The following is a 25,686-nucleotide window of genomic DNA, read 5'->3' as shown; positions in this document are numbered from 1 at the left end:
TTTTATTTTATTTGTTTCTCAGGTATATGCTATATGCTTGTGGTTTTGTTGTCAGTTGAGTAACATTATAATTTCATTGTGTATGTGGTGTGCTTGCTTGTGTGAATCAATGTGCATGTATTTTCTTTTCTGAAGAAGGCTTTGGCCAAAACTATGTGTGGTCTGCAACTCAACATGTCATCTTTATGGTGAGAAGTGATCTATCCTCTTCCCTCTATTGTTTTTAATAAATAACATTATTTTCAGTTTTAAGTCTCATGGCTAATATTTTGCAGAAACTAAGGAAAACAAAGTTATCAAAAAGTATTGCACTGAATGCTTGTTACATAAAAAAAACACATAATCATAGAAATATTAATACACTTCTTTTTTTGTTTCTTTCAGGATAATACAACAACATCGAGTAAATGCTTTGCTTACTGCACCAACTGCACTACGTGTAATAAGGAGAGTTGATCCTGAGATACAACATGGAAAGAGATACTCAACTGAATCGTTAGTTTCCAATGAATTCAGCCTTAAATATAGTTAAATTAAATGTTTCTTAATTGTCATATTTATAGCTATCTACCTAATTAGTATTAGAGAGTACCATAAAATGAGGTGAATCCAATCAAAAACGGCATTTTTTTTTTTTTTTAATTTCGTCCATTTACTTTTGTGATATCGGAATAAAAATTCAGTATGTTAATTTCACAACCTTGATAATGATATATTCATGTATTATGTTATTTTTAGTTTATAATTGCAGTTATTATTTTAATTTAATTGTTGATTGTTCTCACCTCCTCAGTTGGGGCAAATTCGATCACCATTTTATTTTGTATGCAAGAATGGAATCAGACTTCCAGTGGAGTGAATCCGATCACTATTTTGATTTTTTTAAAATATGTTGCTGTGTTTGCAACAAAATTTTACAATTTCTAGACTAAAAAAATTTTTACAAGCACATTAAACTTGGGATTTTTGCTATCAAAACACTTGAATTGACGAAATTTGACAAACAAATATTCATTTTTAGTTACTGTATGTTGTAATCAATGTGAAAAGTATTTACTCAATGTCATCATCATATGTCCATCTAAAAATAAATTAACCTCCCTTCTATGTTCTGGAACAATTTTTTAATAATTTGGGCCCTTTCTACCTCAGTTGCATTATCAATTTCTGGAAAGACATTACCATCAAAAACTTTCTTTCTCAGAAGTGTCATTTCATAGGTGTCATTAGATATCCTTTCAAATTTACCAATAGAAGTCCTGAACCTTTTTTTCGTAGGAAATTTTGCTATGATGAAGTCATTTTCTTTATATTCATGCCAATCATTATCCTTCTCCTTCTGCATTTCTTCATTTTTATTTGACTCATGCTGTTCTAGATCAGTGTTAGATGTTCTGGATAGGAACTCCCTGCTTGCTGCCCCATCACTATCATTTTCATTGAAGATGCTGATAACAATCCCTTTTCCTGGAGTTAATGCTAAATGCTTAGCTTGACGTAGCTTTCCTTATGTTTCATTAGAGCAAACCTGCTATAATTGCATTTTGAAGGCTGCTGCCCAAGAAACTTCTTATGAGCTGGTTCCATGTGCATTGTTGTCACTTGCTTGTGAAATGTGTGAAATGACTTTATTGGGACAGAAAGGAAAAATTCCTGCTTTTATGAACTTAGATATTACATTTGGTTTCGACATGATAGCTATATTTTCAAAGGTTTTTTTCAACAACCTAGGAAATTCAGATTTTTGCACCACTCCTCTATTCTTCCTTTTGAATCACGTAGCACATTTTTCCAAGCAAGTTTTAGAGGTCTAAAACAAGGCCACATCAAGTGGCCCACACCAATGGGTAGAATTAGGTGGTAGAGGCACAAATTTAATATCCTGTTCCTGGCACAGTTTAATCATGTTATATGACAGATGACTCAAGTGACTGTCGCCTATAATCACTTTAGGTCTGTCTAATTGCCAGGCATGAGGCAAGACAATTTCAACAAACCATGATTCAAACATTGTTAGGTCAAACCAACCACTTTGGTTTCTATTGTAACCTGTACCAGTTATGCCTCCTTCAGTCCAACTATCATAGAGGTGTTTTGCCCTATAAACTGTGTATGGTGGAAGGCCTGAGCTGTCAGCAGCTGCTGTTATCATCACACTGATACTTGACTTGGAAGTATCCACTATCCTTTCAGGATGTCTTGTGCCTCACTTCACTATTACTTTCATTTGTCAAGGATTGTCACAAAAATTTGTCTCATCATAGTTTATAATGTTGAAGGGAGGGACACCAGTCAAGGTTGCTTCAAGGTTTTTAAAATAATAAGTCACTGTTTCTCGTGTAACTGCTGCCTTTGCCCTCTTTACATTTTCACTTACTCTAATTATTAGTTCTTTATTTCTTTTCAGAATAGATTTTACCCACTCATTCCCAGGTCTATTGTCACAACAACTTTTTCAATCCTTCCTTCTTGATTGAGATATGCATGTACAATGTCCCTAACATCACTGTTCCTCAAAGGAAACCCCCATTTCACACAACACAATAATCCTTCAACAAGGTTTTTTCCTCACTGTTGGTTAATGCTGGTTGACTGCCTATTTTGTGTTTGTACCTTTCCTTGAGTTTCTCATTTAATGTGGTATATGGAACTGTGTATGGCTCTGAAGCTTTCTGGATGCTTAATTTTCCTGATTTGACAGCTTTCACTGCATTTAGAAGAAATTCTGGTTTGTAGTTAGATTTCTGTGTTGGTCCCAGAACCTTTTGGTATACTCACATGATTGGATTCACCATACAAAAATGCAGTTTTGTAATTAGGCCTGCTTAGTGACTAAGCAGTATTAGGAATGAACAAAAAAATGAAACTGTATCACTTAAGACATTCATATGCAGGCAATAATATTACAACTTACCAGTTACACTTCAGAAGTAACAGGTGCCAGCAGATGTTCTCACAAGTGTAGCACAAGAATCACACACCTACCGACAATGTGATTTTCTAGTTGCGCACACTCCAACATGTCTTAGTTTTTGATAGATTAGTCAAGAATTCACGACAATGGTCAGCTGCAATGTAATGGTTAAAATGCTACACTCAGTCATCCAAATGTGGAAAAACCAGTAAATGGCCAGATTGACACCAACCTGATTGAATTCACCTCATTTTATGGCTCAAGAAGAAAATTTTCAATATATTTGTATAGGACTTCAGTTTCCCTTTGCTTTTGCCCATAAATGTTGAAGAAGAATTATTTTTGTGACAGCAAAACTTGATCATCATTTTATACAGTTTCCCACAATTGGCAGGGTGTGCTAGCAACAGAATTTTCTCCATCTTATCCAGTCTTCACACCACCTCTCTGTTGTTACTCTAGCAATAGTGTCCTCTATTCTGGGTGGTTACTTCCACCCCTTTAGTCCCTTGGTCTCCTGGCCTTCATCGACCTCTCTCATATCTTCCTAGTCATTCTTGTCTCCTCCATTCTCCTTAAATGTCCATACTATATTAATTTTCTTTCCTCAGTCTTTTCTTATAGTTGTTCCTCATGTGATATCTTACAAAAACTTTCATGTCTCATTTTTTCTATTTTTGTTACATCTATCTGACTTCCCAAAAACTTCATTTCACTTGCCTACATCTTATGATTTCCCTTCCTTCAAGACCTGCATTTTGCAGTGTAAAACAGAAATGATCTACAATACATTTGGTATATCACCTGCTTGCTGCTCTAAGGGACTTCTTTATTTCATATAATTTATCTCACATTTCCAATAAAGCTATAAGCTTGGCTTTCCCATTCTGTTTCCTCTGTCATTTCTTCCATTTTCTTGTATTATGCTCCTCAGGTACCGTACTTGAAACTTCCCTCTGTTTTCAGACCCTCCCCAACTGAACAACATCTTCAGAAACTTGTAATTGCTTCTGTACTCCATCCTAATTTTTCTCTCATTTCTCTCATGCCATCAAATCATCGGCATAAGACACTGCTGTCATCCTGTTCCCAAACTCTCTTGCCACTTGTACCATTATATCTTCCATCACAACTACGAAAAGTAATAAAGATAGTGCAGCTCTCTGTTTCAGATCATTTCTCTGTGTTAGCCATCCTTCTCTCTCTGTCTCTCTCTTCCTACTCTCATACAGCTTATACTTCCCTGGAACAATTCTTTAATCCTTGGAAGGAAAGAGGTATAGAAGCAGACTTTGTGCTAAGTGCTTTCCAAACTGGATATAGTGTCATATGCCTTCTCTAAATACAGGAAGACCAGCAGTAGATCTCTGCCATAATCGTAACAGTGTTTCTGCAACTTGTTCACTGCAAATACGAAATCTACCATGGGCCTCAATCCATACTATTCTTTTCTCAGTTGCTTTTGCATTGTTCTGTCTCCCCGGAATCCTCTCATAATATTTGTGTAGTCACATGTAAGGGTAATGGCTCTGTAGTTTTTTTACATTTTTTCCACTTCCTTCTTCTAAGACAGGTACACCTTCCAGTCTTCTGGAGTTCTCAGTTTCTTCCATATAGCTCTATTCATCTACTGTGTCCTCACATCTGCTCTGATCATTTCCACACTTAGTTGCACCTTTCGTCCTTTCATATACTTTAGTGCTTCATCCACTTGCATCCACAACAGCTCTTTTTCTATTTCCAGTTCACAGGGTGTCTGCTCTATACCTCTGTCTTACTCTGCTGCTCTTTATGGATTTAGCAAATCATCAAATATGTCCTCTACACCTCTTTGAGGTTTTCCTCCTTTCCATTTCATTCCCATTTTTTTGTCCAATTTCTTTTTTCTCTGCAAACACTTTTTGTCCCTCCCACTTTCTCACATTATATTTTCCTGTATCTTCTGATCTCCTTTGTTGAAATCATACTCCAAAGGCCTAATTCTTCTTCAAAACTGCTTCTTTAGCTTCAGGTTTCCACCAAGGGATCTCCTTGTATTCCTTTCTGTCAGCATTTCTTCCACAAAACTCCTCTGCTGCTTCTACAAGTGACCCTGTCAAGAAACCTCCATTCTGTTACCACAGTTCACATCTCACACAGTTAGTTTTTTGTTTTAATTGAATCTAATGCATATCCTAAATAAGCTAATTATAATTGTAATAACCTTTGATTCACTTCAGATTCTAATTATCGGTCCCTACACTAACACTGAATTAACCTTAACAATATCTGGCTGGACGCTTTCTGATTTTGATAATTTTTCCTCTCTTGTGCTAATTGTTCTAGTATTACTTTATTCAACTTAGGTTTACCATTTATTTACATAAACAAAATTATTTTACTTGACCTTACAGTCAGTTTATGATCAACATGACTGAATGATTTGCAGTGTAAGCTATAGATATAGATATTGTGTGAATATGTACTGATCAAGGTAATGAGGAATTGTATGGATCCATAATACATTTAACAAAATGTGACAGTTGCTAAAGAAGTAAAGACAGCTGTGCAACAGGTTCAGAAACTCTCTTAAGACTGTAACCAGAAAAAAGTAAATGTGCTCAAAATGAATATAATGAAAGCTGTGCATACAGTTCTTCTATGAATCTGAGGGCAAAATCCTTGCTATAGATCTGTGAGAAGTCTGCAAGAGGTGTGCTCTTATTTGAAATCCATCACCAATGTCAAAGAATTTGTTCAGTTAAGAATACTGGATTAAAACATATTTGATACTGAAATTCTCTTTTGGAATTCTTTTGTTTATGAAGTTCTTGTTGTAGTTGCTCTCATCATTTGTTTGATGAATACAGTGGGGGAATCACAGGAGTAAGCTAATGTCTATGAAATGGATGAATTAGTAAACTTATTGATAAATGCAAGTGTTGGTTGGTTGGGTGAGGGGACCAGACAACAAGGTCATCGGCTCCATTGCATTATGGAAGGATGGGGAAGGAAGTCAGCCATGCCCTTTTGGAGGAACTGTCCCAGCATTTGCCTGAAGCAATTTATGTGAATCACAGAAAACCTATATTAGGATGACCAGACAAGGGTTTGAACCATCATCCTCCCGAATGCAAATGTCAAAAGCTACTGAATTTCCTATTGCATTTTAAATTAGGTATGAGCTAAGACTTATTCTGCCTGCTACTGTTGTTGAGAACAGACATTCAAACAATAACGTACATGTCATGACTGAAAATGAACCCCTCTCCTTTTCATTTTTGAGAGGTACTATAAAACTGATATGCATAATTAAGCATTTATGTCACTAAATTGAATTTTATGTAGTGTTCTTGAACACATTTTATCTTCCTTTATGATAACTTTCCTTGAAGCTAATAAACTCTTCTACTAAAAGATAAATGGAGTTTCAGAAACGACCTGCATGTGAAAGTAGGTCACTGTCCACTCAGTAGGTCAAAAACTCTACAGAAATTAGCAATCAAAATGTATGGGTAGTGCTGGTTGAAAATTATGAACTATTTAGCAATACAGGAGATGACCCACCAAAAGGCAAAGGTGCTGTGTGTGTGTGTGTGTGTGTGTGTGTGTGTGTATTTCTCCTACAGCTAGAAAAAGAAAGTGCATTCCAAAAGCTAGCCAAGACCTGTATCTTTTGTTTGTGTGTCTATCAAAAATAGCAATTAGGCTGACATAATGTTTCTTGTGCACTGATTAATCACTAAAGTGCATGGTTTGGTATAATATTAGATTAAGAAATTGTTTTCAGGTAGTATAAATGTGCTGGTTCTCAAGGTGGGATGGATAAATAACAATTACATGCATAAATAATACACTTGTATTCACACAGGAAGGAAAAGGAACAACAACAAAACAAACATAGTCCACTGCCTTGCAGACATTGAAAATAGTCCAGTGCCTTGCAGACAGTCACAGCAAAGATGAAATGCAGTGCCAAATTACTAATGTAACAACACCACCACTTAGTTTGGTGACTTATGAATAAGATAATGTGTCGTGTCTTAGTAAGTGGTTTAGTTAATATATCAGCAGGCATTTCCTTTAACTTCACGTACTTAACAACAATCTCACTTTTTTCACTTACTGTCTAATAAAATGTTCCTTAGCACAAACATGTTTCAGAGTAGAATGCAGCACAGGATTTTGGGACAGTCTAAGAAAGCTCTTGTTGTCATGCAGAATGATTACAGGGTTGTTATGCATATTATTTGAAGACTCTCATGTCAACTGTCTCAAATAAACTGCCTTTTTGGCTGCATGACTTAAAGTTATATGTTTAACTGTGGTAGTTGGTGTGGCAAGATCCCCCAGCTTCTTGTTTTCCCAGGAATGGAATAGGGATGACAAGGATATTCTGTAAGTTGGAAGAACAGTGGAACACTACTTTAGACAATGTTGGTAGGATTTTTGGGTATAATATCCCTCATCTCGGGACACGATGAGAGGTAGTCAAAACCTAGTGAGCAAGGGTACCCATATGATATTTTGTAGGTGGGGAGGGCCTAGACATGGGGGTATGGAGTACTTTTAATATTTTGGAAGACAAATGCTAAAATTATAAGTAGCTATAAAAAAGTTACAGTTCTGACCCCATTAAAACCCTTGCAATAACAACTTTTAAATAATTTTCTTGAAAGAAAAACGCTTGACTACACTACATTTTTTACCTTCCCAGAGTGCCTGGGGGGGGGGGGGGGTGTTGATTACTGATGTCTGAGGAGGAGATGTTATGGGAGATCCGTTTGTGGATTATCATATTAAGAGATTGATCATTAAGGCTCCGGTAAGTGTATCAGTTTAATTTGAAAACTTTTGCTTGCCACTGCAGATGTAGCATTCAGGGTTGGCAAGGCTGTAAAGAAGAGACTTTCTGACATGGAATGAGTGATAGCTCTCAAAATGTAGGTAATGTTGATGATTGTCACACTTTTTATGAACAGACATATTTATGGAGCCATTTGGGAGGTGGAGATCAACATCTAGGAAGTTATCTGATTGAGCTGAGAAGGAACAGGTGAAGCTATTTGGGAGTGGGTGCTGAGGCTCTGGAGGAAAGACCAAAGGTTGTCCCTGTCATGAGACCAGACCATGAAAATGTCATCAGTGAACCTGAACGGGGTTTTGGGTGTTGACTGGACAGGAAGTTCTCTTGATGGCCCATAAATAAATAGGTATTGGATGGTACCATGTGAGTACCGTGGACTTGTTTATAGAATTGACCTTCAAAATTGAAATAATTGTGGGTCAGGTTGTGGTTGGCTAGAAGGATTAGGAAAGAGGCAGTATCAGAAGGCTGTTGAGAAAAGTAGTATTCCATCATGGCCATGGAGATGGGGGCTGTTGGTGTCCAAGGTCATCACATCCACAGTGACCAACAAGGAGTCCGGCAGCAATGGACAGCAACTGTGGAAAGGTGGTGAGGGAAGTGAGCAGTGTGTTGAATGTAGGGTGAGAGATCATGAACAATAGTTTGGAAGTGTTAGTCAACAAAGGCAGAGGTTTGTTCCACAGAAGCATTGTACCCAGTCACAGTGGGATGACTTGCAGCAAGATCTCTGGGTGTTTAGTTTGTGGAGTTTGGGATGTAGGTAAAATGTAGGGCTGGGGAGGAGGGGGTTGCTGGTGTGATGAGGGACATTTATTCAAGTGTCAGGTTTTGGGGTGAACCAAGGACTTTGAGAAGCTGCTGTAGGTCACATTGAACTTTTGGGATGGGATCATGGTCATAAGCTTTGTGTGCAGAGGTTTTGGAAAGTTGGTGGAGACCCTCAGCCACATAGTCACTATGATTCATGACCACTGAGGTGGTGCCCCTGTCTGCAGAAAGGATGATAATGCATGGATTGATTTTCAGGCTACAAATAACTATGTGTTCCATAGGAGTGATGTGGGACTCACTGGGGAGGGGCTTAGGAAAGAAAAGTGAGGCCACACTGCATTTGAGAACTTCCTGAAAGATTATCAGAGATGACCAGGTGAAAGGGGAGGAGGATTACAGTTGGTGGGAGGCTGGAACTGCATTGTGAACAATGTTCTATGTGATGCTTTGGTTGGCTGTAGTCAGGGGGTGGAGTTTTCAAAATACTTAGATGACTAAAATCAGAGCTTCTAATGAATGGACAATATCCCATCCTGCTCATCCGTAAACAGATCTCCCATGCCATCTTCTTCTCTGACAAAAGTAAACCTGTCAACGTGCCATGAAATGCATTCCTCTGATCACTCAGTATCACCCTGTCCTTGAAAATTTAAATGACATCCTTCATTGGGGCTTCAACTATCTCTCATAGTGCCTTGACATAAGGCATATCCTACTCAAAATTTGACCCAAATCACCCAGCCTACAGAATATCCTTGCCCATCCCTATTTCAGTCCTGCACCCTATGTCATTCCCTTGCAATTGGCCTAGGTCTAAGACCTGCCCCACACATCCACCACCACTAATGTCTGCTTGCACGAATGGACACCACTGAACTGTGGCAAACCACAGACTTGACCATCCAGTTGCTGAACAATCTGCACACAGAACCACAAATGGCTTCCACAAATCAGCCATTTGAATATTCCCTTGCAGTACAAGTTTCTCTGTACTACACTGGCGGACACCGTCTCTCCAGCATATCCTTGCACTCTGACAATCCCTCTGGAAAACCTCTGCTACCTGTGTCTCACTGCCTCCCCTTACCTCTACACTTCTTCCTTCTTTCCACACTGCTCCTTCCTCAGGCAGATTACCTACTTGTTTCTGCCACCTCTCACCCCTCTTTCTTCTCCCCCCTGCAGGGGCATTCTCTCTCTCTCTCTCTCTCTCTCTCTCTCTCTCTCTCTCTCTCTCTCTCTACCCCTCCCCTTTCTTTTCCACTCATTCCTCTTTCTCACTCCCCTCCCTGTCAACCTTTTTGTCTCCATCTTCCTCTTCTTTACTCCCTTCCCTCACCCCAACTCTCTTCCTCTCTGTATATCTCTTATATGCTCTACCCCCTGGACTCCTCTCATCTTGGTGTCCAGCCACTGAGATGTCTGTCAAAAGATCTGCCTCACACTATCCCATTAGCCTCTCCTTGCCTTGTGTGTCCTTCTCTATCCACTTTCCACCTTCATCTTCCCAGACAACTGCTCTCAATAACTGATAGACAATAATCAGTCTCACTGTGGCCATGTTAGTGAACATTTGGGTGTTTGTGTGTGTAACTGTGTGTACTTTCATGAGAAGAAGAGTAAGAGCTTAAATGCTAGTGTGAACACTATTTCTGTCATGTGTATCTATGCACCACACATCAGACCATTATAGGTGAGTGGTTGCCTTCCCTTTATTTTATGTATTGTTCCATCCAGGAATTTCCAGTGTGTTATAATATTACTGACAGCTAGAGTGTACTTGACTGACACAATTTCAACATTTACTAGTTTATAAATGCTATTTGACTCCAATCCAGAACAAAATATCTCACCCCTTTTGAACATTGTACATCCATATTTATCAGAAACCAAAGCACAGACTGACAACAACTTAGTGGCTAAGAAAGCAAACCATTTTTGATGGAAGATATACCTGGTGAATTAATCCAACATTAGCACACTTTACAATTTTTTGTTTGAAATTTTCTTGTACAAAATTTTGAAAGCACACACCATTTTCTTGAAGTCATGTGGGATGGTTCTCTGAAATAAATTATCCATTCATTCTGGTTAAAATCTGATACACCACTAAAACAGTGACTTGTCTTCTCAGTTCAAATCCTTCTTTGATGACTCTTGCCTCTGGTGACAGTCAGACTTGAAGTGACCACAGTTCCATGAAAACAAACATTTTGTTTTCTCCTTTTTTTGGTTATCTTTGTAAAACCTCTGCTGTGATTTCTTACCATGCTTTGCTGTAAAGCATTGTCACCACCATCTTTGTCTAGCTTGAAGTATGCTTCCATATTTCCATTTAGCAAACTATGTTTGATGTTTTCTGATGATGAATTTTCACTCATTGTAGTCCTACTGGTCTCTATACTCATCTGTAAAAGCATGCAAACTTTTGGTAAACCTCTCAGCATAAAGAGTGCAGTTAGTCCACCATCAACTAGTACACCCATGCTCTACACTTTGCTGGCTACATCCAGGGTATGAGTTACAGAATTCTGAACATTTCCTTCAAATTTGGGTAATGTGGTGTCCAACAGAGCATCCAAAAGATTCATCCACCTGGTTTTAGTCTTACCAGCAAAAAGATTTTCTGGGGTATCCCAAGCTTCCTTTGCCTTTGTTGCGTTTTCCTCGTGTGCCTGAAGATATTTATCTACATACAAAAGAATAAATGTCCAAGCATCTATATCCTTCTCTGCATTTTTTGCGGGACTAGCACCCATGGCATATTTCATGAATTGGAAATAGTTTCATCTTAAACTTTCATGTGTAATCATCTTTAATCTTTAGTTTATCTACCACAGGAGTAGTGGTTTCTGTCAAACTTTAATTTCAATATTTTTTGGAAACCCTGAATTCATGGGTATTAAATCACTTAACTGGTTTCTTCCAAAAAGAGAGTTCAAATGCTTATGACTTTGGCAAAACACTAAATCACAACAAGTTTTGCAAACAATAAAGGGACATAACCATTTGAGGGTATTGCTACAGTGCATATGAAATGTAGTGTGACTTCTATGTGAATCTATAAGCACTAATAATAATGTCACGTGACGAGGGCCTCCCATCGGGTACATCGCTTGCCTGGTGCAAGTCTTTCAATTTGACACCACTTCGGTGACTTGCATGTCGATGGGGATGAAATGATGATGATTAGGACAACACATCCCTCAGTAGACATACCTGAGCAGAGAAAATATCCGACCCAGCCGGGAATCGAACCCGGGCCCTTAGGATTGACAGCCTGTCATGCTGACCACTCAGCTACCGGGGGCAGACATATATAAGTACTGACATGTAGGCAAGGGATTAGTGTGGCATTCATACCTTTCTGATGTGTGTGCAGTAAATGTGGAAATGTGAACTATGGCAATATTCTTACCAAATGTGCCGAAACAAGACCAATGTTCTGTCACAATTTTTTTTTCTTGGCCACCAAAGGACAAATACCAGTAGACATCCCTCAGAGGATGAAGAATATGTATTGGCCAGCATGTCTGTCAAAAACGACTGTTGTGTAATGGTGCATGAAAAGGGGTGCTGCTGCTTTATGATAACACATGCCCTTTTATCACAAATACTGTAGTGCAGAAGCTACACCAACTCAAATGGGAGACACTCAAGCACCCACCCAATAGTCCTGATTCCTTCTCATGTGATTATCATGCCTTTGGTCCCTTAAGGAAGGCCTTGAAGGTTCAATGATTCCTGTCAGGTGAAGATGTGCAGCAGGCAGTTAGAGACTTATTCACACAGCAGAACAGAGTGTTTTACCAAATGTGTATCTTCTACCTGGTGTGTCAGTGAGATGATGGCCTCAATGCTCACAGCAATTTTGCCTGATTAGCATACTGATTCTGGACTCTATGGCCTTCAAATGGAACGTTTTTGATGACCCCTAATATACTCCTACCAGCATGACACATACTTCACTGCACAGATTTACTGCTTTGGACCCATAACCGGTTAGAATGCACTGATGTTTAAGAAGTCATAGATAAATAACAATTACAACTATTCATAATGCACTTCTATTCCCACATCAGCATTACGTGACGTACACAGGAAGAGAAAGGAACAACAACAAAACAAAGGTAGCCCACCATTTTGGAGACAGTTATAGCAAGGATGAAATGTGGTGCTGTATTACCAACGTAACAACAACAGGTTGTGTGATTCTAGGTGAGGAATCATCATCTGAAACAAATGTAATGTCAGGCATTACACAAAGAAATATATTCTCTATTTGTATATATAACTTAGTTACCAGTTTCATCAGGATCTAAGATTTTCTGGAGATGATGATATCATTTATAGAGGGATGGTCACTCTAGAGGCTGAATTTGGCCTTCAGGACTGTTAATGTTCGTTGCAGTAAATGGAAAGATGTAACATTAAAAAATGTTCAGAATAAATCATTGGACACAGCATCACCATACCTCCAATGTTCCTTGTGATAAAAACCTTCCCATGAAACATTTCCCAAACACTTGAAAAATATAGTTTTAAAATGGACATATAGCATTTGATTGCCACTTTAGAAAATTTATGTCAAAACATGAAGCATTCATCAACATGTGCTTTTGTAGTATAAATACATATTATACACAAGCACAATTGACTACATTCAGTTTGAGTTGCAAGTGGCCAAAGTTCATAGATCTGAGATTTTTAACATTATATATTGCATCTCCTGTGCTTCTCAACACAACTATATTTCTTTCAGTATATGGCATGTAGGCTCTTCAAAAGATTGTAATATGAATAAAGAAAAGTTTCTGCATTTATTTTTGTTAAACTGCCCTCTAGAAATTAAGGAAATTCCATCGTGTCCACTATATGTGATAAGTTTCACTGCTTATTAGTAATACATGTCACAAATGAAAAAATTCAACTTAGAGACAACTCGTGCAGGACTGAAACATACTTTAGTTAAAAATGCAGCTGCATCTCCAGCTTTTTTAATTTTCTAAATGTCTTTCATCATGATGGAGATGGAGAATAGGAGAAAAAGGAAATGTGCATGACTAGGTGATGAAAAGCAGTTATTCCAAATCTTGAACTAGTGAGGGCACAAAGTACCTTTAAATCTTATCTCTGCTGATCCAGCTTCTGGGGTGACTATATATGCCCTTACTTATAACTTGTATCTACAGATTCTTACAAAATGATACTAATGCACCTCAAGGAGCTGAAGATGGACTCATGATGAAAAACTGCAGATAGGAATCCAAGTCTGGAAACATCACCCAAAGACCCTTCAGAGTATCAAAGTTACAAGAGCCTGCACCTGCCCTGGGGCACCCCTTTTTCAGTAAACATGACTTTGTATGCTGACGGAATGTAGGTGGCATGTCTCGCAGTGTCGAATGTCATTCAGTGATAATGACTGAACACTGTGATCGCCAGTGGAGAAGATGGAGCTAGTTGGTGCATAGCCAGGCCTTGTCTGCTATGAACGGTATGCTCTGTTGTCTTAGTGGTTGCAGGTTTCAGGCAATGGTTTGCAACTGTAGTTTATGTTTTCCTGTATACTGAAAAACATAGGAGAGTTTAGTGGAGTCCATGAGAAAAATAAACTGTGTGGATGGAAACCTGTTTCTGAAACTATCATCCACCAAGGCAACAGACAATCACATACATACATTCATAGGAGACAAAGCTTGTCTATGTAGCAGCTAGTTCCCTTTTCGCCACTGGTGGTTGTGGCACTGAGTCACAATCACTGAATAACAAACAACATTGTGAGATGTTCTGCCCTTGGTTTGTTAGCATGCAAAGTTACATTTGCTTCCAAAGGAATGGCCTAATGACAGGCACCAGTGCCTATAACTTCAATTATGAGTAGTGTCATTGGACGGCACTTCCAGATATGGATTCCATCCACAATTTCTTCCCCAAGACACCCTCTACAATCCCTCAAAGTTTGTCAGTACCATTTTGTAACACCCTGTATACTGGTCTGGAATTTGGAGCATTATAATTATCCTTTTCGCACCTGTATACATTACCATCTTGCCTGTTCCCAGTATTGTTTTCTGTTTTATTGAGTGGTAAGTGGACACTCCTCCAACTCCATCAACATATTAATATTCACGTTTAGCTTCAGTTTAGAAGTGATATGAATGAATATGACAGCTATTGTAAGCAATTAGTATACTATAAATTCATTAATATTATCACAGATTGAATAGCAGTTAAGAACATTTTTATCTATTAATATCAAAACTGCTTACCTTGAAAGGTTCAGTTCGATAAGCACATTGACTTTGTTCTAGGTTGAGAACGTTGTTTGTCGCAGGAGAGCACTGTGATCATGAAACCAAACAGTGGGCTGAGAAAGTCTTCCATGTAAGTTCCCTGTATCAGCTATTTCTCAAAATTAAATGTTTTTCTAAAACCTATAACATAAATATTCAGCATGAAGCCATATTTACCAATTAATTTGGAATGTGAATGTAAAATGAAACATTCCACATCATTACTGTTTATCATGCAAATGATCCATGAAACCTGAAAGTAACTAACTAAATGACTGACTAACTAACTAACCAACCAACTGTATAACTGAAGGAAGTGAATGGAGCATTGCTATAAAAAGAAATAAATTTAAAATAAATGTACACCTAAAAGATATATTCTGTAAAAATGGAATTTCACAGCAATAGGTTCAGTAACAAACTAAAACTAATTTACAAGTTGCTTTAGCCATAAAAATGTCTCCTTTATTGTTCTTGCCTGTAGTTCTTGTAAACAGACCATTTATGACATAATTTACAAATTTCACTGTCTACATAGCCAATGTTAACAACCAGAAGTGTCAAGGAGTTTATAGCTTGCAGCACTGATCTTTCAATGAACAATTTGATGGAATGTATTAGTTCCACTTCATTACTGAACACTCTGAAAATATTTAAAAAAATTATTGAAAATATATTTTAAGGTTACTGACATTTTTTCTTAAATAATGTCATCAGATACCTACAATGTTATAGTGCTCTTCTTTGCCACACATGTCTTTATATCTCTCAGCATTATATTAAATGGCAATGAATGAACAAACACAATGCTGTTACATATCAGTTTCATACAAAAAATTTATTTAGTGATTTAACATCACTGTCAGCATTTTAAACACACATTAACAAATTGAAAACTGTAAACAGTTACATTTTTTGCATATAAACATTCAATTTGTATAGTTTTTATCACACTTCATTACGTCCTCATAAACAAGTAAAATTATTTTATTGGTGTTTGGAGTTTGATTGATATTTCTGCCATTTGACAGTACTACTTCTTTATTTTATATTTCTGTCATGGTTTTGGCCTTAAGCCATTGAAAAAAAGGGAAAAAATGTATTTTTCCGTTATCTGAAGCTTAAATGTATATAACTCAGTGGTAATGGGCAGTTAGAACACAGTGTGATCCTAGTAAGATCAAAAGAATAAAGTGGCTGTGTATTCAACAATTCAGTTATTTGTCTACAAATTAATGGTATGTAATTTTTGCCTTTAATGTCTTGATTAATTTGAGCATTCTACATTTTTAATATGCACTGAGGCATTTTTGTGCATTGTTTCTTACTTGTATTTTGTAGAGACTTAAATACATTATAACCCTGTAGAGATAACATTTTGGATTTGCAAAAGGTGGAGTAATTTTGATCCTTAGGTAAGTTGTCTTGTAAAAAATCCAAATTTTAGATCCCCCCTCCTTTTGTGCATTGTCTGCCATCTTGGAAAAACTACCAAGAAATGTCACTTTTTTCAGTTTTTCCTCAGTAACTAGCTTCCAGTGATTTTAGGCAAAAATATAGCACTATCAGTTTTAAAGTTTCGTACATAACATGTTGGAAAACTCAGAACAGCTGCTGAGATATGAGGCTGTGAAAATCTCCAAAAAGTCAGGAGATTGCAAAGAGTTATATATTTTAGTAGTTTTTGCCGTAATAACCCTTTTTAGTGCAGTTTTGTGCACAATACATAGTAATCATTGTTGTAGAGGATTTAATTTCCTTAAAGATTCATAAAAAATATTTGGAATTACCCCCTATACATGCCAAGAAAGTGGACTTGAGACTGAAAATACCATCCTCAGTCAAAAATAGTAGTCTTGATTGTAATATCATCTAAAAGCCATTATGTATATGATTTATACATGTAGTTCATGAGATTTATGTAATTTCTGGGGAATACATATTTTTGAAAAACAAAAACACAAATTGTCAACACGTTAACATTTACTTGTGTGTCAATGAAACACAGTTGGAAATAGATCTTATTGTATTTTCATTGCTGACACATTGTTGACATGGCTTTCTCTTCCTCCTTCACTCCCTCCCCTCTCCAGTATTCCCCCATCCCCCTTGACATCTCTTGGAGTTTTGCAAAGTTCCTGTCAGTTACTATTGAACTGCTGTGTGTGGAAGTTCTTGATGTATTGTAGTATGTGCTTGTTCATTTGCAATGTCAGATTCAGATTTACATTTGGTTATGTGCTTCATCTATGTTGAAAGTCTGCGTGAAGATGAAATGTTGTTAGTTCAAGAGAGGCTTGTAAACAGACTACACGAGTCGAGTGCAAAGCACAAATGTACAGCACATTCTGATTTTTTAAATAGCATGAAAAAAATCTAGAGTCATTCTTCATGTCAAATGAGATATAATTGTGACAAGCTGATAGCAGCTTACCTCCGAAGAGGGGCTTCCTGGTGCACACCTGGACTCTCTGTTAGGACACTGAATGAATATGTCTTCAATTTCAGAGACCATTACTTCCTCTGTGGCAATGAATTACCTATGGAATTTGAGGAGAAACAGAGGAAAACCCCTCTGGGCTGACGTGATTGAGAGTTTTTGTGTGGAAAACTGTCCATGAAAGAATTAATTCTGAATATTGTCAGTACACAAGTGGACTACATGAAATACTTCAGTGCACTTCCACTTTATGTGAGGGAACTGACTTAGTAACAGCTGATGGAGCACACCATTTATCATGCTACAAAAAATTGTGCAGTAGAGTACCTACTGGGTTTGGAAGAGAAATCTGAAGAGTGCCAGTTTCAATTTGAGAAGTTGGTTTACCAGACTGAAGGAGAGTTTCATCTGGACATTAGAATTGTAAAATCAAGATTTTAAAAAATTATGGGTATGAGGTATTGTTTACTGACTCATATTGCCAGACACCACTTTCATGTTTAAAAAAAAAGACTGGTTCAGATTAGGTTAGATTAGATTAGATTAGTTTTTCGTTCCATAGATCCATGTTGAGGAGAGCCTCGTGGATGTGGAACATGTCACATTTAAAAAAAAAAAAAAAAAAAAAAAAAAAAAAAAAAAAAAAAAAAAAAAAGCTGAAATAACAATACTAATAGTAAGAATATATACAATACATCATTTGTTTCTATTAAAAAATTCGTCAATGGAGTAGAAGGAGTTGGCCACTAGTAAGTCTTTTAGGCTCCTTTTAAACTGATCTTTATTTGTAACTAATTTTTTATGTTTGCTGTCAAATTATTGAAGATGAGTGTTCCTGAGTAATGGACTCCTTTTTGAACTAAAGTAAGTGCTTTTAAGTCCTTGTGCAGATCATTTTTGTTCCTGGTATTGTATGTATGAACTGAGCAAAATATGCAGTGATATCTGGTACATCAAAAGGAGAAGTAACTTGGAGGAAGACCATTTTCAAATCCTCAAGGTTGTAGCTGGTATCATTATAGAAGGCATTTGTACTGAAGTTTATGACAATAGTGTGTATAAATCTTCACTTGACTTCATTCAGAATGTGGAATCTGTGATACCACTTTGTTTGATAATGCTGACTTCAACATTAATTTGTGGAATGGAAAAGGTACATTTCATGCATTGGGAGGGACCATGTCTGTTACCTGAAACACCTCTGTGATCATAGACTAAAATGTTCAATGTGTTGCAAAAGAGAGACAGAGAGAGAAGCTTGTGGAAGCAACTGAAAATTTCCTTGTGGCACTTTATGTGGATGTGTCTCAAACAGTTCTATACATGATTTGTGATCTCTTCACTTCCCTAAAGTTTTTGCTACAAACACCAAATTTGATCTGGCTTGCCTACCTCCAACAAGGGATGCAGTTCAATACTGTGCATGTAGAACTTACCTGCATGTTCAAATGTGGATAGAGTATGAAAAAGACATGCAAAGTGGGTCAGGAAGAAGGACATTGGTGATGTGACTACAGTACCAATGACTGAAGAACCGGCTTCACAGGCATTGCTGATCATGATCTCATGCCAGTGCAAAAAGACTTGTGTCAACAAATGCAACTGCAAAAAAGCAGGACTTCAATGATCCAATGTATGTGTTCATTGTGGATGCAGATCATGTGGTAATGCAGCAGAGGCTGAATGCAACATGAAAGAAGATGAGTTAGGTGGTCCACTGCCTATTGGTTGAAGAAATGAACTGTCAAAAATTTGTGTATTTCTTTTTTTAAAACATATATTCCACAGAAATTACATGAAACTCTTGAACTATGCATATATATTGTATACCAATAATGGTTTTAAGATGATATTACATTCAGGAATACTATTTTGACTGAGTATGGTATTTTTGATCCACTTTCACTAAAATTGTTAATGCAACATTTCTCATTGTGTGTATGGGGTGGTTACAAGTATTTTGTATTAATCTTGAATGACATTAAATACTCTGTAACACTGGTCATTATGCACTGTTCACAAAACTGCACTAAAAATGTTATTAAGAGAAAACCACTGACATATCTAACTTTTTGCAATTTCTTGGCATTTTTGGAGATTTTCACAGCATTGTATCTCAGTTGTTGTTCTGAATTTTCCAACATGTTATGTATGAAACATATAGAAAATTTAATGCTTTTTAAAACTGGTAATGGCACTTTTGTGTAAAACCACTGGAAACCAGTTACTGAGAAAACACTGAAAAAAGTGCCAAACCTTTGTGTTTTTTCAAGGTGGTGGATAACACACACAGGGGAGAAAGTCTATAACTTGGATTTTTTCATGAGAGGGGTAATAATACAACATACCTGAAAATCAAAATTTCTCCACATTTTGCCTCCCAACCACTTTTTCAAAGCTTTCTCTCCTGGGCTATTAACCAAGGTCCTGTACACAATGTGGAAGTTAAGCATATTAAGCCACTAAAATTCCTTCAATTACAAACTGTAGTCAAGAGTTATAAGCTCATTACTTTTAATGTCATAAAATAGTGATGCAAATGGAACTGAACTGAAGGGTAGTAGAAACGTCATGACACTGAAATTATGTGCTTGAAATTCAGTGACTATTTACTCATTTTGGCATCCAAAATTGCACCTACCAACTGTTCAACACAGACAATGTGTGCACTACCAAGACACTTTTGTTTAAATGATACTGTCATATCAAAACCACAATCAAGTCCAAATCTGGAGGGAGGCTCCTCAATGAAGTACAAGACTTAGAACAACTGACATCAAGTACAGCCAGAACAGAAATGACCTTCTGCTGGGAGAGAGCAGCTTTTTATACAAATATCTAATAGTATTCCAGATTATACAAACATAAGATTGTCATGACCCTTCCATAACTGATAAATACTACACTCCTGGAAATGGAAAAAAGAACACATTGACACCGGTGTGTCAGACCCACCATACTTGCTCCGGACACTGCGAGAGGGCTGTACAAGCAATGATCACACGCACGGCACAGCGGACACACCAGGAACCATGGTGTTGGCCGTCGAATGGCGCTAGCTGCGCAGCATTTGTGCACCGCCGCCGTCAGTGTCAGCCAGTTTGCCGTGGCATACGCAGCTCCATCGCAGTCTTTAACACTGGTAGCATGCCGCGACAGCGTGGACGTGAACCGTATGTGCAGTTGACGGACTTTGAGCGAGGGCGTATAGTGGGCATGCGGGAGGCCGGGTGGACGTACCGCCGAATTGCTCAACACGTGGGGCGTGAGGTCTCCACAGTACATCGATGTTGTCGCCAGTGGTCGGCGGAAGGTGCACGTGCCTGTCGACCTGGGACCGGACCGCAGCGACGCACGGATGCACGCCAAGACCGTAGGATCCTACGCAGTGCCGTAGGGGACCGCACCGCCACTTCCCAGCAAATTAGGGACACTGTTGCTCCTGGGGTATCGGCGAGGACCATTCGCAACCGTCTCCATGAAGCTGGGCTACGGTCCCGCACACCATTAGGCCGTCTTCCGCTCACGCCCCAACATCGTGCAGCCCGCCTCCAGTGGTGTCGCGACAGGCGTGAATGGAGGGACGAATGGAGACGTGTCGTCTTCAGCGATGAGAGTCGCTTCTGCCTTGGTGCCAATGATGGTCATATGCGTGTTTGGTGCCGTGCAGGTGAGCGCCACAATCAGGACTGCATACGACCGAGGCACACAGGGCCAACACCCGGCATCATGGTGTGGGGAGCGATCTCCTACACTGGCCGTACACCACTGGTGATCGTCGAGGGGACACTGAATAGTGCACGGTACATCCAAACCGTCATCGAACCCATCGTTCTACCATTCCTAGACCGGCAAGGGAACTTGCTGTTCCAACAGGACAATGCACGTCCGCATGTATCCCGTGCCACCCAACATGCTCTAGAAGGTGTAAGTCAACAACCCTGGCCAACAAGATCTCCGGATCTGTCCCCCATTGAGCATGTTTGGGACTGGATGAAGCGTCGTCTCACGCGGTCTGCACGTCCAGCACGAGCGCTGGTCCAACTGAGGCGCCAGGTGGAAATGGCATGGCAAGCCGTTCCACAGGACTACATCCAGCATCTCTACGATCGTCTCCATGGGAGAATAGCAGCCTGCATTGCTGCGAAAGGTGGATATACACTGTACTAGTGCTGACATTGTGCATGCTCTGTTGCCTGTGTCTATGTGCCTGTGGTTCTGTCAGTGTGATCATGTGATGTATCTGACCCCAGGAATGTGTCAATAAAGTTTCCCCTTCCTGGGACAATGAATTCACGGTGTTCTTATTTCAATTTCCAGGAGTGTAGATAGCAAATAAATGCTGGTGGCCAGGTTTGAACAGGCAACCCACAGCATGCCAACCAGAATGCTAACCACTATGCTATACTGCATATGCCACAGCTTGCGACATTGCTTCCTCTCCTGCAGAAATAGTTACCTGCTCTTTGAGGAGTTGTCATTAGAGCTGATTACAGAACCCTGGATCTAGATCTTGTAATGGTCCCTTGTATAGTGATGATGGGAGAGCCTCCAGTTCTGGTTGTGCTTTTTAGTAATTTTTTTTGATAGTCCCACTTCCTGCACTGGTGTAAGAACCCATACCATGTCTCCTGGTCTGTACCTTATTGGCTGACACCTGGTGTTACAGCACTCTCAGACTTTCTCCTTGGCATCCAAGATCAGTATGCAAGCCAGCTGCCTTGCTTCTTCAGTCCTGGTGAAGAGGTGTTTCACATAGCCATCCTGAGTATCACATGGTTTGAAACGGGAATCATGTATCCATTGTCATTTTGGCCTCCTAACCCTGAAGCATAATGAACAGTGTGAAGCCTATAGTGTCTTGTTTCACTGTGTTATATACAGATGTCATGATGGGTAGTATTGTATCCCAACCTCTCTGTTTAACATTATTGTACATCAAGAGCAAATCTGGCAATGTTTTATTAAAGTGTTCTGTGGGGCCATTCCCCATCTGTGGATGGTAGGCAGTTTTTATTCTGTGGATGATATTGCAATATGAAATTATCTCTGTCACTAGTCTTGGCTGAAAAACATTTCCATGGTTAGAGAACAACACATGGGGTGCTCCATGCCTCAAAATGATGCTTTCTACAAGAAACTTCACAATTTCTGGAGCTTTGGTAGTCAGCACAGAATTGGTGACAGCATGCATAGAGGGTGAGGTTGTCAGGGGAGACTGTTACTCATCGATTCCCATTTGTTGACTTTAGGAACCTCCTCAAGAAGTTGAATCCAATTCAGTGGAATGGCACAGTTGTAGTTGGGATTGGTGCCAGATGCCCTGAAGGTAATTGCAGAACTCCCTTGTGTCATTGGAATTCCTTAATGTTGCTCATATAGTGCCTAATAGAGTGCCAGAGACCTGGCCAGTGGTACCTGTGTCAAATTTGGTCTGGAGTTTTCACAAATCCCAGGTGACCTGATGTTGGAGAGTCATGGAAATACTTTAGGATTGCTGGCTGCAGATAAGCTGGGATGGCAACCAACCATTTCCACCCAATCAGATAACAGTTTCTCTAATACAATGTTTTGTTTATTAACTGTAATTCTCTTTTGATCAGTTCTTCATTCTTCAAGGCTTTTCAGCAGTCTTCCCTCTATTCAACAGCAATGCTATTTAGTATTGGAATGGCTCAGATTCATCCACACTCCTGTATTTCCCCCAAGGATTCCTTGAAGGTCAGTCAGCATCCTTGTGTTTCTATCCATTGTTGTATACTCACTGGATGCTCTAAGATTTTTATTTCTTGGGCAATGAGGAGGCATTTTTCCGATTCTGGTGGAGACCTACAGTCTCAACACACTGCAGCATGGTTGTCAGTTGGCTTAGATGTTCTTCAAACATCTTATAAATTAATTATTATATGTGGTGACTTCAATATAAAGTTCTTATATGATGGTGCAAGAAAAAGGATGTTAGTAGATCTCCTAAATTCATATGATCTGATGCAGACTGTGTTTTTTCCAACTAGGGTGCAGGGGAACAGTAGCACAGCCATTGACAATATTTTTATTCGTTCTTCATTACTAGATGGACATTCTGTTAGCAAAAGGGTGAATGGCCTGTCAGACCATGATGCACAAATTTTAACATTAAAAGGCTTGTGTACTCAAACAGATGTGACATATAATTACAAACTGTATAGGAAAGTTAATCCAACAGCAATAGAGAGTTTTTTTTAAACCTTGTCAAGGAACAAGAGTGGCAAGACGTTTATAGTGCCAATAACATAGATGATAAATATAATGCTTTCCTTAACACATTTCTAGTGCTCTTTGAGAGTTGCTTTCCATTACAACATTCTAAATGGGGTACTAGCAGTAATAGGCAGTCCGGGTGGCTTATTAGTGGGATAAGGATATCCTGTAGAGCAAAGTGGGAATTATATCAAAATGTTAGAAGTAGTCACAATCAAGCTACAGTATCCCATTACAAACAGCATTGTAAGGTACTTAAAATTTTTATTATGAAGGCAAGGAGTATGTGGTATGCAAATAGAATAGTTAATTTGCAGGATAAAATTAAAACCATATGGTCAGTTGTGAAGGCAGTGTCTGGTCAGCAGCACAAGGTCAACGATATAAAGTCAGTTCATAGTAAAAATGGCAATGGCCTTGCCATAGTGGATACACCGGTTACCGTCAGATCACCAAAGTTAAGCACTGTCGGGCATGGCCGGCACTTGAATGGGTGACCATGCCGACCGCCATGTGCTGTTGCCACTTTTCAGGGTGCTCTCAGCCTTGTGATGCCAATTGAGGAGCTATTCGACTGAATAGTAGTGGCTCCGGTCACAGAAAACCATCATAACGACCGGGAGAGTGGTGTTCTGACCACACACCCCTCCTATCCGCATCCTCAGCTGAATATGACATGTCAGTTGGATGGTCCCGATGGGCCGCTTGTTGCCTGCAGATGGAGTGCTCATAGTAAAAATATTTCTGTTACTGATAAATCAGATATATGTACAATATTTAACAATCATTTTCTGAGAATTGCTGGTGAATTAAACAAAAAATTAGTTTCTACAGGGAATCATATAACTCTCTTGCCAAATGCCTTTCCGAGATTGATGTCTGAAATACTCATCTGTGATACAGACAAGGGGGAGATTGAGTCAATAATTAAATCACTGAAGACTAAGGACTCTATGGATATGATGGAGTGCCCAGCAGAATATTAAAGTACTGTGCTGCACATATTATTTAGCCATATTTGTAATTTTTCCTTTATAAATGCTCAGTTTCCTGAACGATTAAAGTACTTGGTAGTAAAGCCACTTTATAAAAAGGGAGAAAGGGATAATGTAGACAATTTTAGACCTATTACTATGCCATCAGTGTTTGCTAAAGTTATTGAAAAGGCTGTGTATGTAAGGATAATTGATCATTTTGTATCACACCATTTGCTATCAAATGTACAGTTCAGCTTTAGAAGTTGTTCAACAACTGAAAATGCTGTATTCCCTTTTCTCTGTGATGTGCTGGATGGGTTAAACAAAAGGTTTCGATCACTATGCATATTTTTTTATTTAACTAAGGCATTTCATTGTGTTGATCACAAAATATTAGTCCAGAAGTTGGACCATTATGGAGTATGGGGAGTAGCTCACAATTGGTTTGACTGTGATGTGGGGTCTGAGTGGGGTACAGTCAAGTGGGGGGTGCCCCAGGGATCAGTGTTGGGCCACTCCTGTTCATTGTTTATATAAAAGATATGCCCTCTAGTATTACGGGTAACTCTAAAATATTTGTGTTTGCTGATGACACTAGCTTAGTAGTAAAGGATGTCATGTGCAACATTGGCTCTGTGTCTAATAGCACAGTTCATGGCCTAAGTTCATGGCTTGTAAAAAAGAAACTAACGCTAAATCACAGTAAGACTCAGTTTTTACAGTTTCTAAAACACAGTTCAACAAAACCTGATGTTTTAATTTCACAGAATGGGCATATGATTAGTGAAACTGAACAGTTCAAATTTGTAGGTGTTCAGATAGATAGTAAACTGTCATGGAAAGCCCACGTTCAGGATCTTGTTCAAAGACTTAATGCTATCATTTTTACTATTCGAATGGTATCTGAAGTGAGTAATCGTTTGACACAAAAATTAGTCTACTTTGCTTATTTTCATTTGCTTATGTTGTATGGTATTATATTTTGGGGTAACCCTTCCCACTCTAAAAGAATATTTTGGCTCAGACGTGGGTGGTTAGGACAATAACTGGTGTAAGTTCGAGAGCCTCTCGCCGACCCCTGTTCATGAGTCTGAGTATTTTGACATTGGCCTTGCAATATATGTATTCCTTACTGTCATTTCTTGTTAACAATATTTGCTTATTCCCAAGAATAAGAAGCTTTCACTCAGTTAATACTC

At 38.7% G+C, this 25,686-nt stretch overlaps 1 protein-coding gene across 1 annotated transcript in view; it reads left to right on the top strand.

Annotated features, from left to right (window-relative positions):
- LOC126248710 (acyl-CoA synthetase short-chain family member 3, mitochondrial) overlaps positions 1–25,686 on the top strand; it is a 345,178-nt gene that overhangs the window by 251,280 nt on the left and 68,212 nt on the right. The window contains exons 8-9 of the mRNA XM_049950007.1: positions 385–495; positions 14,849–14,921. Of these exons, the coding sequence (XP_049805964.1) occupies positions 385–495; positions 14,849–14,921 (184 nt within the window). The remainder of the gene's footprint in view (positions 1–384; positions 496–14,848; positions 14,922–25,686) is intronic.

The sequence above is a fragment of the Schistocerca nitens genome, chromosome 3 (genome assembly GCF_023898315.1).
Source record: "Schistocerca nitens isolate TAMUIC-IGC-003100 chromosome 3, iqSchNite1.1, whole genome shotgun sequence".
NCBI classification, from domain to species: domain Eukaryota; kingdom Metazoa; phylum Arthropoda; class Insecta; order Orthoptera; family Acrididae; genus Schistocerca; species Schistocerca nitens.
The sequence above is the reverse complement of the archived record's forward strand: the minus strand, read 5'-3'. Positions and strand labels throughout refer to the sequence as shown.